The sequence below is a fragment of the Astatotilapia calliptera genome, chromosome 23 (assembly GCF_964374335.1).
Source record: "Astatotilapia calliptera chromosome 23, fAstCal68.1, whole genome shotgun sequence".
NCBI lineage: Eukaryota > Metazoa > Chordata > Actinopteri > Cichliformes > Cichlidae > Astatotilapia > Astatotilapia calliptera.
The window spans coordinates 30,299,685-30,312,675 of record NC_137443.1 but is presented as its reverse complement, the minus strand read 5'-3'; the positions used below and the strand labels follow the sequence as shown (position 1 = coordinate 30,312,675).

Here is a 12,991-nt window from a genome sequence, read left to right as displayed (position 1 = left end):
GGTTTGCTGTTCTTGGGCACAGGGATGATGGTGGATCTTTTGAAGCATGTGGGGACCACAGACTTCGCCAGGGACTCGTTGAAGATGTAAGTGAACACACCTGCTAGCTGGTCAGCACAGCAGCGCAGCAGACGGCCGGTGATACCGTCTGGCCCCGCCGCTTTCCTTGTGTTCACTCTCCTCAGTGCCGCTCGGACGTCATGCTCCGCGATGCTGGTCACCGGTCTCTCGCTGATGACATCACTGTCCTCGGTAGTCAGGCGGTAGATAGCATTAGCCGCCTGGCTAACCTCGAAACGGGCGTAGAACCGATTCAGCTCGTTGGTGAATGCAGAGTCGGCGTTGATCGGCGCAGTGTCCCTGGCTTTGTAGTCCGTACTGGTGCGTAGTCCGTGCCACATACTCCGTGTGTCGCCCTGGTGGAAGCGGGACTCCACACGTTCCCGGTACCTGCGTTTGGCATCTCTCACCGCGCGCCGCACGCCGTATGAGGCCGCTTTGTAGGCGCTCATATCGCCAGTGGCGAGACCCGCGTTGTAGGAGGCGGTCCTGGCGTTTACTGCAGTGCGGATCGATCTGTCCATCCACGGTTTCTGGTTTGGGAATGTGGTGACTCTCGCAGTGGGGATAATCTCCTCCGCTAGCATATTGACGAAGCATACTGCTACTTCCGTAAACTCGTTGATGTCGACTGCGCATGCTCTGAACATGTCCCAGTCTACGTCGTTGAGTGCGTCCTGTAGCGTAGCTTCTGATTGGGCAGTCCACCGTTTTACTTCCTTCGTGGTCACGTCTTCCCTCCGTATGCTTTGTTTATACTGGGGAATGAGGAAGATGGCGTTGTGGTCAGACTTCCCAAAAGCCGGGTGTGAGACAGCTTTGTAGCCCTGCTTGTATGGCGTGTAGCAGTGATCCAAAATCCGATCCCCTCTCGTTGGACACGAGACATGCTGGTAAAAGTTTGGCATGACTTGTCTGAGGTTCGCTTTGTTAAAGTCTCCTGCTACAATGAGGGCTGCGCCCGGGTCCTTGTTTTGAAGCGAGCTCAGCACATCATGTAATTCGGACAAAGCCATACCTGTGTCCGCTTGGGGTGGGACTTCCTGAGGTGCATTGGTGACCTCAGGAAATCACACGATAGGGTGGGGGCTACGTTTCACAATGAGTTCACCCGAAACCTTGGCTGATGGACCCCCTGTCCATCGTCCCTCTTGGGGGGAACACTCCCATAGGGTTTAAATCTGGGACTCTCCACCATTTGACCTTAAAACTGAAGAACCTTCTTGGATGAGAGGTGAAACGTCTTCTAGCAACTTAAAGAAGTCCAGACACTTTTTTTCCCCAAGCTCCTTAGACTACAATGACCTGGATGACTGAGAACCTTCACAGACATACTTACTACTAGTTGCTGTATTTCTCAGGGAGAGTAACAAATGTTAACGTTTGACACAGACATTTTTTTCAAATATAAGAATTGCTCAGCGAAGTGAAATTTTTTGAACTGGAAATGCAATCAGATATTGGATCCATACATGATGTGTTGAATTATGTTTTTGTGAAACATCTCACAAAACGAACTGAAGTATAGGAGTTTTGCATTATTCAAGGTTGCATGAAAATTCTGCACTTTGACAAAAATGTCCAACTTAGTAGACATTTATGGTCCCAATAAATTGAGTCATTGGGGTTTTTTTTTATGAAGAATGTTTACATATGGCATGTGGTATTGTAATGTTAGTCAGCTAATAGCCAAGCAGCCAAGGAGCTAATGAGTCATCTCATTTTTACATTTTTTTTCTTGACTTTTGGCCTCCCTGTGAGTCCTGAATCTAACATCTTCCATATGCCAGCATGTGCAGAAAGTATCTTATCATTGATAAGACACTTTTATATTTCTATAAGCATTTTGGATATGATTGATGCCTTGTGCCCGGTCTCAGTGCAGTTATACGAATATCGGCAGGCAGTAGGGATGAAGCAAACAATAAAAAAGAAAATCACTTAACAATAAACATCTTCTCAAATCCCAGCACAAACAACCACATTAATGGCTTATTTACGCTACAACCAAGTCCTCAACTCTTGTTTTCCTCAATCAAGTCAAATAGATTTGCTGCGAATAGCAAGGATAATTTTACTTGTTTCAACAACAAATCAGCGCACTTCAGAACTCATTCAGAATCAAGTGTCCTTTTCTTGAAAATAGTGCAACAATCTGCTTGATTCTGTTTTGTGTCAATACAAAAGGCCACATAGAGAAGAGGCGAAATTATCTCAACCGTCGGGTTTTTCCCCCCCTTTTTTTGCTATAAGGCCCCATAATGAGGCACAATTTCTTTGTTAGGATGATGTCTGCAGAGTGAAAGATGTTAAAAGCATCATGTTCTGACAGCTCTTCGTGTGCAAACATACAAATACAGATTCAAAACGATCCGACTGCCAAACACAGAAAACTGTTAATGGCTGAAACTGGTCTGAACCAGTTCTACAGTTCCTATCCACAGCTGTTTGCCTCAAATGCCCTTCATCATAAAAATATTAAATGAAAAAACTCACATTTGTCAAGCGTGATGCACAAACCACTCTGCAGGGACTGCTATTAATAATGTTTTATTGAAAACATTTCCTCTTTAAATGAGAAGCGTTCTTTACGCTAAAAGACAAAAATCCTAAATTTATTTGACCTTGGATTTTTACTAAGTGAACTTTATTCTTATTCAGTTTGTAAATTCAAATGAACTTCTTTAAGTTTCTCTTAAACTCAGCATGACAAAAAAACTATTAGTATTTTACTCTAACACATGGTAATACCTCTAATTACGCTTAATTATTCTAATTACAGGTATTATAATAATTGTACTTGCAAATGTTGTATTTTGCTACTGCACATTGTCAGCCCTGGCAGGCTCAATCCTAACCATAACCCATGAAAAAGCCATTAATATGTCAGAAAGAGAAGAAAGTGGCATAAATGTACAGTTTGTCACATTGTTAGTTCATGAAAGACCAAAAAAGATGGTTTGCTTTGACGCCTCTTGGCAGACAGTTAATGCAGGAACAAGCCTGCTTATGCAGCTAAACAGTATTTTCATCCTCTCTATAGTAATATTTGACATAAGGCTCTTTTCCCACCCACTGACAGGTATCAGAAGGTAAAATGTGGTACTGACTGTATCTGATAATTATAACCTCTGCATTTGTTGTTTCAGCTGTGCCGATCCACAAAGCAAATGTCAGCACAGATTCTCTCCTGTCATCCCTGATGCCTCTTGTAATGTTCCAGAGTTTAGAGGGTTTAACTGAAAAATCATTTTTGTTATTTTTATGGTGATGTAATTTACTGTCTTTGCTGTCAAGACTTGTTCTTGGCTACATGCATGAAGAAACAGAAATGGTAGATTCAAGTGAACATACATAGGGAATAAACCCCCCAGAAAAGAATGTATTTGTGATGTGTTCAGTGAACGTGTGCAAATTACAGAATGAAAAACCCATTAAAGTGGGTGCTGTGTTTCATAGACTACTGACAATGGGGGGAAAAAATGCAAACTGTGGCAAACGCTTAAGAGTCTGTCTGCAGATAGATGAAAATCTCTGCTTCTGTGATAAATGTCTCCCGGTACAGCTGCTGAGTGTTGCAGGGAAAATGTAGGATCTGCTTACTCTTTTTCTGAAACCTGACATTTACTGTTGATGCTTCAGATAGCTGAAGAATTATCTTCTATCAAACTGTATCGCTGACAACATTTAGCCATGGAAGCTGTCAAAAACGTATACTCTGCTGGTCAAAAACTGTTGCTGTAGCTAACAAAAGTTACTGTGCAGCAATGCTTAGCTAACTGCTAATATTGCTATCCTAATATGATGAGAGCGCCAATCATAACACTGTGTTTGTTAGCACTCTTTTTTCAAAGGGATCTCTTTCATTCTAAGACTCTGTATTTGCATTCAGAGACTTTAAAAACATAGCTTTGCATGCTGCCATATAAATGGGCTCTTTTAAAGAGTGTCTGAAACAATCCATTTTAGCACGTTTCTTACAGGTCACCTTGCTTACAGCCCATTTTCTTCTTCTTTTCACAGTCTTTGTAGAAGCTTTTGCTTGTTGGCATTTTCATAATTTAATTAAAAAAGATAAACTTATAAAAGATAAACGTGCATAAAGATTGCAATCCTTTTTCGTTCCAATCTCGATAAAAGTGACTTATAGCTCATAAAAATCCCAAATCCAGTATCTCAAAGTGTTCCTAAGATCAATCAGGATATATACACTGAACAAAAATATAAACGCAACACCTTTGTTACTGCTCCCATTCCCCATGGGATGGACGTAGAGACCTAAAATTCATTCCAGATACACAATATAACCATCCCTCCCAAACAGTGGTCACAAATCAGTCCAAATGTGTGGTAGTGGGCACATCTGCCATATTGAGATAATCCATCCCACCTCACAGGTGTGCCACATCAGGATGCTGATCTGACATCATGAGTAGTGCACAGGTGTACCTCAGACTGCCCACAACAAAAGGCCACCCTGGAATGTGCAGTTTTGTCTCACAGCAAAATGCCACAGATGCCACAAGCAATGAGGGAGCGTGCAATTGGCATGCTGACAGCAGGAATGTCAACCAGATCTGTCGCCCGTGCATTGAATGTTCATTTCTCAACCATAAGCCGTCTCCACAGGCATTTCAGAGAATATGGCAGCACATCCAACCAGCCTCACAACCGCAGACCTCGTGTAACCACACCAGCCCAGGACCTCCACATCCAGCAGGTTCACCTCCAAGATCGTCTGAGACCAGCCACCCAGACAGCTGCTGGAACAATTGGTTTGCACAACCAAACTGTCAGAAACCGTCTCAGGGACGCTCAACTGCATGCCCGTTGTCCTCATCGGGATCTTGACCTGACTCCAGCTCGTCGCCGTAACAGACTTGTGTTGGCAAATGCTCACATTCGATGGCGTCTGGCACGTTGGAGAGGTGTGCGCTTCACGGATGAATCATGGTTCACATTGTTCAGGGCAGATGGCAGCTGAGAATGTCCCAGTTCTTGCATGGCCAGCATACTCACCGGACATGTCACCCATTGAGCATGTTCGGGATGTGCTTGACCGGCGTATACGACAGCGTGTACCAGTTCCCACGAATATCCAACAACCTCGCACAGCCATTGAAGTGGAGTGGACCAACATTCCACAGGCCACAATTGACAATCTGATAGACTCCATGCGACGATGTGTTGCACTGCATGAGGCAAATGGTGGTCACACCAGATACTGACCAGTTCTGGGTCCCCAGACCCCCAATAGCGCAAAAAACTGCACATTCCAGGGTGGCCTTTTGTTGTGGGCAGTCTGAGGTACACCTGTGCACTACTCATGATGTCAGATCAGCATCCTGATGTGGCACACCTGTGAGGTGGGATGGATTATCTCAATATAGCAGATGTGCCCACTACCACACATTTGGACTGATTTGTGACCACTGTTTGGGAGGGATGGTTATATTGTGTATCTGGAATGAATTTTAGGTCTCTACGTCCATCCCATGGGGAATGGGAGCAGTAACAAAGGTGTTGCGTTTATATTTTTGTTGAGTGTATATATATATATATATTCTATACAATATAAAAAGAAGCCTGTCGCACTTCTGAGGTGTTATTGAAGCCTGGGTTGTGGTGTTCAGGTCAGGCGAGGTGGCTGGCCAATCAAGCAAAGTAATAGTATGGTCAGCAGATAATTTGGTAGTAGTTTCGGCACTGTGCCAGGTGATAAGAAATTGGCATCTCCACAAAGCTCGCATGCTCTAAAATCACTTGGTAGACAGCAGTGTTGACTTTGGACCTGATAAAACACAGCAGTCCATCTGCCAGCACCTGCACCAGCAGATCACATGTCACTCTAACTCAGGCGTGTCAAACTCAAATACACAGTGGGCCAAAATTCAAAACTGGAACAAGGGCTAACATTAATATTTATTGGGAAAAAAAATCTTCCTCCAGATTTAAGAATGAATCTCTTCTAATGGACTCAAACAAGTTTTGCTGAAAAACAGAATATGGAACAAGGAAAGCTTAATACTAAACAATATATATATTATTTGTATAATACCAGTAGGCCAGCTCTAATAATAATTTGGTATGGCTCGCGGTATGGCCAAATTTGGCCCGCGGGCCAGAGTTTGACACCTATGCTTTAACTCATCACTGACTTCACCGTAGACTTCAAACACCTTGGATTCTGCTCTTTGCTCTTCCTCCAGACTTTAAGAACTTGATTTCCTAAAATACTGAACTTACTTTCATCTGAAAATAAGAATGTGTCACAGAACCTTTGGTTTAGGAGTGTCTTGATATAAGGGGTGAAACAGTTGTTTGTTGGCTCTGACAACATGCACATGTTAGTAGGTGTACAACAATCACCATCACACAAACGTTCATGCTATTAGCAACAACATTTGCTAAAAGCCATTAAAGAAAAAAAAAAAAGCAGATCTGAAAGGAACAAAATTAGTTTTGCAGGTTTGATGGATTTACATTTTGACATAATGGTGGTAGATAATTAGTAAAGAGGAAACTCTCACCAGATCCCAACTCACGGTTGTTTTTTTGTTTTTTTTTTGGGGGGGGGGGGGGGGGGGGTTGGGCTTAATCAGGTCAGTTAGTTATAACCTTTAAAAAGAAGCACCCTTTACCTCTAAATTTGGTTGAAATGTGTGATGGAAAATTTTTGTTTCACCTCATCTAACCTCTGCGTACTATTGATATGCAATTGTAAATTTCTTGTATAACGAAAGAGTGTATGAAGACGGGAAAACAAATGACTTTAAGATTTGCTCAAGGCCATGATACACTTCATTATCAAGCTGGTGCCTAGATGATGGCGAGGATTTCACTCCCAACCACTGAATAGACAAAGATTGTATCCGCACAACGGCTTTAAAGGAGCTGTTATTATTTTACCTGTTGGTGAACGCTGGTACAAACCCCGTTTGCATTGTATTGATCCCTTTGCAAGGGTTTAACTTTCTTTCAATAAATCTCAGAAAATCTGTTTGGTTTCAATGCTTAAATTATTTTTTCGCAACAAAAGAGAAGAAGTGATTCATGATTTTTTTTCTCAAAAAAGAGCTTGGCATTTTTACTAAATTAAATAAATAAAATCTTATCCATACATCCATCCATTCGCTTCCGCTTATCCTTTTCAGGGTCGTGGGGGGCAGTGGAGCTTATCCCAGCTGTCTTAGGGCGAGAGGCAGGGTACACCCTGGACAGGTCGCCAGTCTATCGCAGGGCTAACACACAGACACATTCACACCTCTTTTCAATTTAGAGTTTCAAATTAACCTGTCCCCACTAAATAAAATCTTATTTGGTTGTGAAATGTTAGAATGTGGACATATAATGTCGACTAGCCCTGAAAGTCATTTTTTAAACAATAACAAATTTAGTTTTATAAATCTCATGTCATTATGTGCTTCTGTCACTGGAAACAACATTAGCAGGGCAGCGGGCCTGATGGCAAGAATGGCCTAAGCTCTAATCTCCTGTTTGTTTGATATTTATATTTTATTCCTACATAGCTGCCGTAGAGCACCCACAATTTGGTTTTAAATGTACAATGAAAATAAAAGACTATTCTCTTCTCTTCTATTGTTGGCATAGTTGAACTGTTGATAAAATACACCGTTTTACTCTTTAATAGAATTTAAGATATGTTTTCTAGACTATTTTTGAACGAAACTGATGAAGACAGCATTCAGGTTTTACTTTTTTTTTTACCAAATCTCAGTGTTGTTTAGAATTCTCCAAAGTGATCTGTAATATCTTCTCAACAATATTTGCTGGGTAGGAAAGTTAGTGGACCAACAAAGTCATAAAAGTCATTAAAGTAAATGGAAATCCACAGAGAAATTGTTGAGATATTTCAGTCCAGACTAAAGTAATAGAGTGACCAACCAAGCATCCCTTGAGCCACTCTTCTAGCATGTCTAACAAGTACATGCAGCTATTCCTTAATAGTATGGATTTTCTTCTACAGCAACAAATGACTCATTGCCTGAAAAGCAGGACAAGTTGACATAATCCCCGAAGACTGCAGGCTTCAGCCTTTTACAGCTCATGGACTGCTCTTGCAACTTTACAGAGCAGCCAAAAGACACACTATGTTTCCTGGAGGCCCCCAGATGTGAACATCTTAGAGTGTATAAAAGCAAACACCTAACAACAAACATGTGCAAACAGATCTGTGAAAGTGCCACAGAAAAAGATGAGGCTCACAATGGGTTACAGCGCCTAAACACGAGTGAAGCGCACATACACACCTGCACACACCTTGTCTAACTTAAAATTCCTGTTTTCCTCCTGCCTGTGCTGTCAAGGGTAATAAAACTAACTTACAACTGCGTTCTCCCACCACACGGCCTGGAAGCAGAACTCCTCCCACCCCCTTAACTTCTTCATTTAAATGTGCATTTTGAAGAACAAGCGCTTTTCACATCTCCAAAGGATGTTGATGACTTGAGCACAAATCTCCATACATTTTCATGAGCTAGAAGCAGCGCTATCACGTCGATCTGTGAGGAAATAGCTGGCAGGTTTATGAAAATATAAATTGAAATTTTTTATGAGGAGCGCAGTAATTGAAATATGAAGCAATAAATGAAATATTTATTTTTTAACAGAAATATATCACTTTGATAAAGCTGTTATTGGTGTGGGCCGACTGTCATATTTGGACATTTTTTTCTGCATTTCTTTATAAAATGGAATTTGTGGATGTCCTTACAATAAAGCTTTATGGATCAACATAAAACACTGTTTACTGTCATGGGTAATGCTATTACATTTAAAATCTTTGGTGGGGCACCAAATAACAGATAATGGAAAAAGAAAACAAACCCTTTAAAGTGATAGGAAGGGATTTTTTTATGTTAGTCCTGGTTTGGGGAGATAGAAGGAACAACGTGGTTTTTCTTACACTTATCAGTTGGTGCTCAAATAACACTAAAATGTTCCAAGAAAAAGTCCCCCAAACCATTACACACCAACAGACTGAACTATTGATATGAGGCAGGACAGAACCACACTTTCATGTGAGTCGACCAAAGACTGACTCTACCAGGAGAAGAAATTAAGACAATTTTTATAGTCTTCTGTTGTCCAGTTTTGGTGAGGTGTCTGTAGTTTCCGTTTTTTAACTGACAGGAGTGGTACCCGTAATTATGAGCACTGTTGAAGAGATGTATATAATAAAGTGGCCAGTGTCTGTAGAAAATTAGAAAATTAAATTTAATTAAACCTTATTAATATTTTATATATTGTTCTAAAACCTTCATATTTCTTGAACATGTCTTATTATATTTTGATTTTGATCCACAGTGCCTCTTACCTTATGGATCTATTTTATCTTGTTATATTATTGTATATTTTCTTTTACTAATCTTTTTGATTATTTGCACTATTTTTAATAGTTGTGATTAATATCTGAAAATTTAGGATAAATAAACTGTATCTTATACAACTATAGTATTTTACTCAGATTGCATGCTTACCAAACACTTTGAGGAAGAGCTCTCTTTCCTGGGATCCTGCCTTATTGGTGGCTCTGCAGGAGTAGGTGCCTCCATCACCCTGCCGGATGTTGCGGATGGTTAACATGCTCCGCCCGCCATCAAGCCTGTTCAAAATGTACTGGTCCGATGGCTCCAGCTGCTGCCCTTTCCTGCACGAGTGAAAAGCAGAGGCACATAAGTAAGGAGTGGAAATATTTGGCAACTACCTCAAAACTGACACTGAACTCCTAAAATATGAATGCGTCAGTACACGTTTGATGTTACAGATGTATAATCTCTGTATTTTGGGTGTCAACCGATCCCATAAAAATCAGGCAAAGTGCAGACACCTCGGCTTTGAAACTATTTCTATCTATAGCAGGTAAACAGGTGAAAACATGACGGCACTTTTTATAGACACTATTTGAAGTGTGATGAAAGGATTGTTTTGGATAAACAGATCAGGCAATAATTGAAATAACAATTGCTCGATGAATAGTTTGTTGTATGTCATCAGAGTTGTGAAACTCTGCCATGCAGAAAAGTAACATCTTTATCGTGTCAGTTACAGGCCTGCCAGCACTCACTAGTGTTGCTGTGAATGTTTTCTTATGGACTGCAATGCTCACTAAATGACTCCGGTGTGGTGCGGAGATGCATTGCTGACTTAATGTCTTTTCTTACTGGGCTCTGTGGGGAAATTATCCAGAAAAATCAAACTGATAAATTGACGCATGTCTATATTTAAGCTTCATAACAAAATCATAATAGTCTGACGCATGTTAGCTGCCTCCTCCGCTTGTTTATTTGCAGCTAGTTAACCAGGCGTGTAGTCTAAAAGGTTCAAGGGATAGCTTTGTTTTTTTTGATTTAGACAACAGGTCCTTTTACAGCATTTGTAAGTCGCTAAAAATAAGATTAGCTTAGTTACTGAATTCATGTAGGATCAAGCAGCAATGGCACCCAAAACACGGGAAATACCTGTTTACATACATTTAATTTTGTAGCACACAAATTTAATTCTCTGATATGTAACCAGAATTTTCTTTTAAGATCTACTTTCCTATACTGCATATCAGCAAACTACAGACAGCTGAAGTTTGTGTTTAGTATGTGAATACCCAATACAGCCCAATACTTTACTTGTGAGCTTATGGATATTACAACAAAACAAACTTAGTATTGACCTGGGGGACACAACATGGGAAGATCGCTGATGTTGCTCTCCATGTCCTGGATTTGTAAATACGTACCTTTGGTAACATGGTAGCATTCTTACTATGAAAACTGATAATACTGTTGTGCTATTTATGAATATTAATAAATAAAAATGCCAAAAAAGGACAAATTTGGAAGGGACTCTTTAAAACTAACATATACAAACCAGTGTGTACAGTGCAGATTTAACTAGACTTTGTTTTGCATATTGCATTTCCTCAAATAAAATAACTGCAGCCAGTTAAAAGCTGTGTCTCTAATAATAATAAACACTTGGGAAGTGGTTGATGCAAACAAATTAAAGCCAGACAAAATGAATGTTTGTTCATGTCTGTGTCAGTTTAAGTAAACTGTGAGAACATGGGTGCAGCAGTTTCTGGGTTGCTCTCTGGCAAAAGTAAGATCTCTACAGAGATCCAAACTGATCTTTATTATGTGTGACTTACTGCGCTCTGCAGTTTTATCAGTACATGCATTAACTTTACCAAAGCAAATGGAAAGTTTTTTAGTGAAATATACTACTTATTAAAAAAAACCTTAAAAACAAATACAGGCCTGCCTTTGATCCAAGCCCTGGTTACTACTTCCTTCTGATAACTTGTGAAGACCCTTCTTCTGTCATAAAACAAAAAGTTATTGCTTCAACACAGCTTTTCTCTACTTTGTTGTTATAACTAAGCTTTATTGGAGCTTTTCTAGTACTTATATTTAATTTAAGCTCTATGAACGAACCCTAACAAGTAAGACGTTTATGTTCTGGGAGTTTTCATGTAGGATAGCATGTTTAAACTTGAACAAGAGTGCCACAGTCACCATTTTTTGCCCAATTTATGTATTAATTAAGTAAAAATTGGATTTCAGACAGTTCATTATCAATTGAAAAATGGCTCATTTACTGCAGGGTTTGCACTTAGTTTTTCTCCCCAATTCTCACTCAGTGAAATATTTAATCTGCCCAGGGGATCTGAAAGGCTTACATATAGTTTTATGTATCAGTGTGAATGTGAAGCAGAGCAAAACGGATGAGATTCCCGAAATTAAAATCATTAAGGGTTTACATAAACGAACACAAAACAGATAAAGCTGATCTGATGTTTGCAAATGTGCTTCAGCATATTCAGTTGTGATTCATTATTAACCTGCCCCACTCGCAAATATAAAGAAAAGGTATGAAAAGAGATAAAAAAAAATAACATTTCGTTAAATATGGACAATAGCATCTTGTTTTTTTATTTTATTTTACAAGTTATTTTATGTAATAAATTCAGAACAGATATATCTCAAGTCTTCAGTTCAGGCTGTTGTATTATTCACAGTGTATATTTTACTGTTCCACTAAAAAACTCTTATTTTTTTAGAGATTTCACATGAGGGGATTTGAAGACTCAGACACAAATAGACACAAGTGCAGTTATACTGCGTGGTGAGCTCAGCCTCATTGTACTGTAGGAAAAGCGAGAGGGAGGATAATTGAAAGTCGTCAGAGGAAACACCAAAGCCAAGTAATAATAACTCTGGTGAGCCAAAGAGGAAATGAAGAGAGGCCTCATCTTTGGAATGGACAGTGGAGGGCGTGCTGCAGTGCTGAATGTCATTATACTGACTGACTGCTGACAGGTAGTCCATTACCCAAGATGCACAGAGGATGAGGTGAAACCTCGCTCTGACAGGAAATGCAACGGGAGAGCCTGGAATTAGTTAGGAGGGGTGGCATCAAAAGAAAAACTAAATTGGAATGTGATGCGTTGTTTATACCGAAGCCTTTGTTGTGATTTACGCATTTTAATTCTGTAGTCTGGGACTGACACACAGGACTTATTGACCTGGGAAATGAAACAGACTACACAGAAATGTTTGGCAGTCCATGGTCACTAAAAAAGTTCAAAATCTGCAGTCAGCTGAAATGAGACCTTGACAGGTGATTTATATTTTATTCAGTCAGCATTAAAAAAAATAGTACGTGAGCATTAGAGTGAAGTGGGAGCATGCAAGAGTACCCTTTCAAGTAAACCTCGCAGGATGGTATGCTGAAATAAAACATGCAGCACATTATGTACATTATGCAACTGACATCCACTGGGGTTTGGGTGTATTTTAGCTCCATGCTAAAGCACGTATGATATGTGTTATGGTTTTATGGTTTTTCTGTTATGCACTTTTTTCATTTCATGGTGCTAAAAGTGGCAAAACAATTCATAGAAAGAGGTGGATGT

At 40.1% G+C, this 12,991-nt stretch overlaps 1 protein-coding gene across 3 annotated transcripts in view; it reads right to left on the bottom strand.

Annotated features, from left to right (window-relative positions):
- ncam2a (neural cell adhesion molecule 2a) overlaps positions 1-12,991 on the bottom strand; it is a 442,781-nt gene that overhangs the window by 86,812 nt on the left and 342,978 nt on the right. For all 3 annotated transcript variants that reach the window (XM_080297694.1, XM_080297695.1, XM_026160119.2), the window contains one exon: positions 9,561-9,730. In XM_080297694.1, the coding sequence (XP_080153820.1) occupies positions 9,561-9,730 (170 nt within the window). The remainder of the gene's footprint in view (positions 1-9,560; positions 9,731-12,991) is intronic.